We start from the raw sequence: 3,582 nt of genomic DNA, 5'->3' as shown, positions 1-3,582 counted from the left end.
ACAGCTTGTATTTGTCCAACTGAAGCAGCCATTGTTGAATCGGCATTTACCAGCATTACGTGATTTACATATCATCAAAGCACAATCTACAGCTCCGCTTGGAGTCCAACGCTAACACAGCGAACTAACGTGTGAAGTTACGTTAGTGGTCCGCACAATGAAAAAAATGGCTGTATTATATATATTTATTTTTTCTTCCGGTTATCGGAACGACATAAATTTATTGTGTCAAGCAAATTTTCATAACTTTTCCAAAACATTTGAGTATTTTTATTTTTTTCATGACCGTACGAACCCTGTAAATAACTTACATTTGAAAATGACTTCGCCGCTGGACGTCCTTCTTCCGTCCGCCATGATGAAAAAAGTTGAGCTGTGCCGTGCTGCCCCGCGTTGCATCATGGGATTGCCTTACCGGCTGAGGAAGGGTCTAATGCTGACTTATTACAGGGTCAGATTAAGGTATCTTAGTAGACAGCATTTTTAAGGTATCTAAGAATTGAGACAGCCTACTTCTCAGGAACGCGCATCCCATGACGTAAGATGCTGTCTATGTAGAGAGCTCACTAGGTTTTGAGACAGACCCAATAATGATGAAAGGACATGACCACCAGAGGCCCCCATTCCGAGTATTGATGATTGTCAAGGTTACAAACTCCTCACACCTGCAGCTTATAGCACTGGATTATAAAAGACACATTGTGAAGTATTACCAATATGGTCTGTGAAGCACTCAAGCTGTGGGCCTGTGCCATTGTCTCCACTGTCTCTTGACCCTTTGTTTTCTCAAGTCAAGGTTTATTTGTCACATACATGGTCATACACAGTACGATGGGCAGTGAAAATAATAATTAATAGAATCTTTAAAGATCTTGCTGGATGTACATATGGCTGGTGTATTTTTTTTATTTCAACCTAGTCCAAACTTTAAACCTAGTCCCACTGTAAAAATAACTACATACTAACAGCATAAACATGTACAGTCATGGATAAAATGTATGCTTGAGTTCTGTCTTGAAATGATGGGATCAAAATGATCACTCAGGAATGATGCAGGTAAACTTTCCACAGCTGTTAAAATGTGCCTTTAATATCATGAGGAATGAAAAAGGTATTAACTATTATAGGTTCTTTCATACATCATTACATATAGTGCTTACATGCACTTTTTGTTTCACAAATTGCAGAAAAGCTGATTTGACTAAACTCTTTCTTAATGTGTCTCTCACTTCTTTTGTCCTTATACAGTAAATGAGTGGATTAACTAAAGGAGGCAGCAAGCTGTATAGTAGAATTATTAGTATTTGCATGTCAGCACTGAAGGAGATGCCTATATATGGGACTAAGTAATTAAAAAACCTGGGTAAAAAGTAGAGAGCAATTATGATGAGCTGAGAGCTGCAGGTGGATAAAGTCTTCATGCGGCCATGAGTGCTGGAGATTCTAAGGACTGCCCTAATAATAGCACCATAGGAGAACAAAATAAAGGGCAAAGGGCAAAGCAACACAACCATAGCAAAAACAAATGCTGGAAAACCATAGGGAGTCCTGTCAGTACACGCAAGTCTTGTGATAGACACATGATCACAGTAGCAGTGGAGAATTGTGTTAGCAGCACAGTAAGGAAGAGGGTATGCCCTGATTACCAGCATCAACACACAAGACTGTGCCAACAACCAGGCTGTGACACATAAGATAAAGATGGTTGAGCCACTCACAATGTTGGAATAACGGAGGGGATTGCAGACTGCTACATATCTATCAAATGCCATTACTCCCAGAATAAGCCCATTAACTAAAGCAAAATAGTGCACAAAATACATCTGAATAAAACAACCTAAGAATGAGATGTTTCCATCATTGAACCAGTACCTAGCAATAACCTTTGGTAAAGTAGTGGTGCTAAATAATACATCACACACAGAAAGGTTCAGTATTATAAAATACATGGGTTTTCGTAGACTTTTTTCTCTTGCAAGCAATGTAAGGAATATTCCATTTCCTCCCAAGATGCACATATAAACAAGGAACATGACTGCAGATACAAGGCCATAGTAGTTAGGGTGAAGTCCAGGAAATCCTACAATGACAAAATTCTTCACAGAGGTAATATTTCCTTCAGGCATGATGATCAAAATGGATTAAAAAAATGTGTGATAGCCTGAAAATTAGACAAACGAGATTAGTTGTAATCTAGACTTAAACTGATTTATGAAATAATGAAATAAGTTTTAGATAAGACAAGGCTTAATCCATGTCAAGAAAACTAGACCTAGGGGAAAAAAGATCTTTGTCAATAAAGTAAATCACTTGAAGCTTAATAAATCACATAATAAATCACATATTTCTCCAGGCTAATTCCTATTTTTAATGAACTTACTACAGCTATAGTATTGTAAAGAATAGAGGAACTGTCTGCTGAGTAGTACCTCCAAGTCTTCATACAGTGTGGTCTACCTATCACCTCTTTATACCTACCAAGGACGTCCTCTATTGACCTGATGTTGTGATACATATTCATGATTTTATTTCAGGGAATAATAGTATGAATTTAGGCACAATTCAAGAAGAAAACAAAAAGGCTGTACATATTAACATATTTCTGTACAACAAACTATATAGTTAGCTTCTGAGCTATGTCTTGCTGATAATTATTGAGAATTGTGGGATCAAAATTTATTTTCTTAATAGTGGTTTTACCATTGCAGTTTAAGAATATTAGGGAATTCTCCCAGTTGCAGAGACTGATTAACAATCGTTAGAACTTCATTAACCAATGATCTCACATCAAAAGGAACTTGATGAAATCACATCAAGTAGTTTTACCATGTCAACTTCTTGGAAATAAGACATAATACAGTTAGGCTGAGTAACTGATATAAGGGTTGACAGTCTATTAGTGCTTGTTGCTATGTTCTGCCTTATACTGGTAATATAGTATGATATCTCACAGCATGTCTTAAGAAATGAAATATAGTCATTAATGTATGTGTCACGGTTTTGTTGTTTTTATGTGGACCGGAGTGCGCTGCTCGCGTGTGTTTGATGTTGTGTAAATGTGACACAAGCCAGTGTGGCACCTCACCGTACGCGAGCTAGCACATGGGGGTCCCGTCCCGTCTCTTGTGTGTTCGTTTTGTCTTAGCGTGTTGTGTGAATTGCTTTGGTGTAATTCCACACGTGTTCCTCCCCCTTGAGCGTGTTTGTAGTCTGCACCTGTGCCTTGTCTCGAGATCACGAGGGTATGTGTTAATCACCTATATAATGTGTGTTCGCGCAATGTCTTGTGCTCGTCTTTGTCTAATGCTCGTGCTTTGTGAGTGGTACATGTTGCAGTGCTCGCGCTGTTCGCGCCGCACTTTCACCTTTGTCTGTTGTAATAAACGTTGTATGTTGCTGCACCTGCTCGTCGTGCCTGCCTCCTCCCAACGTTACAGAAAGACGAGCCGATAAGATGCCGTGATACACCTCGCGGAAGAAGAATGCGAAGAAGAAGAAGGGCAAACGGCGCCATTTGTTCTTCCCTGCACCTGCTCGCGAGGCGTTAATGGTAGAAGGGACCTTCCCCCCGGCAGACCTGGA

At 39.4% G+C, this 3,582-nt stretch overlaps 1 protein-coding gene across 1 annotated transcript; it reads right to left on the bottom strand.

Moving 5' to 3' along the window:
* Nucleotides 1-1,133: 1,133 nt before the first annotated feature.
* LOC143478331 (olfactory receptor 2AT4-like) lies at nucleotides 1,134-2,126 on the bottom strand. Its single transcript, XM_076977289.1, has one exon. The coding sequence runs from the start codon at nucleotides 2,124-2,126 to the stop codon at nucleotides 1,134-1,136; it is 993 nt and encodes a 330-aa protein (XP_076833404.1).
* Between the last annotated feature and the right edge of the window lie 1,456 nt (nucleotides 2,127-3,582).

Source organism: Brachyhypopomus gauderio, chromosome 16, assembly GCF_052324685.1.
Source record: "Brachyhypopomus gauderio isolate BG-103 chromosome 16, BGAUD_0.2, whole genome shotgun sequence".
Classification (NCBI taxonomy): Eukaryota; Metazoa; Chordata; class Actinopteri; order Gymnotiformes; family Hypopomidae; genus Brachyhypopomus; species Brachyhypopomus gauderio.
The sequence above is the reverse complement of the archived record's forward strand: the minus strand, read 5'-3'. Positions and strand labels throughout refer to the sequence as shown.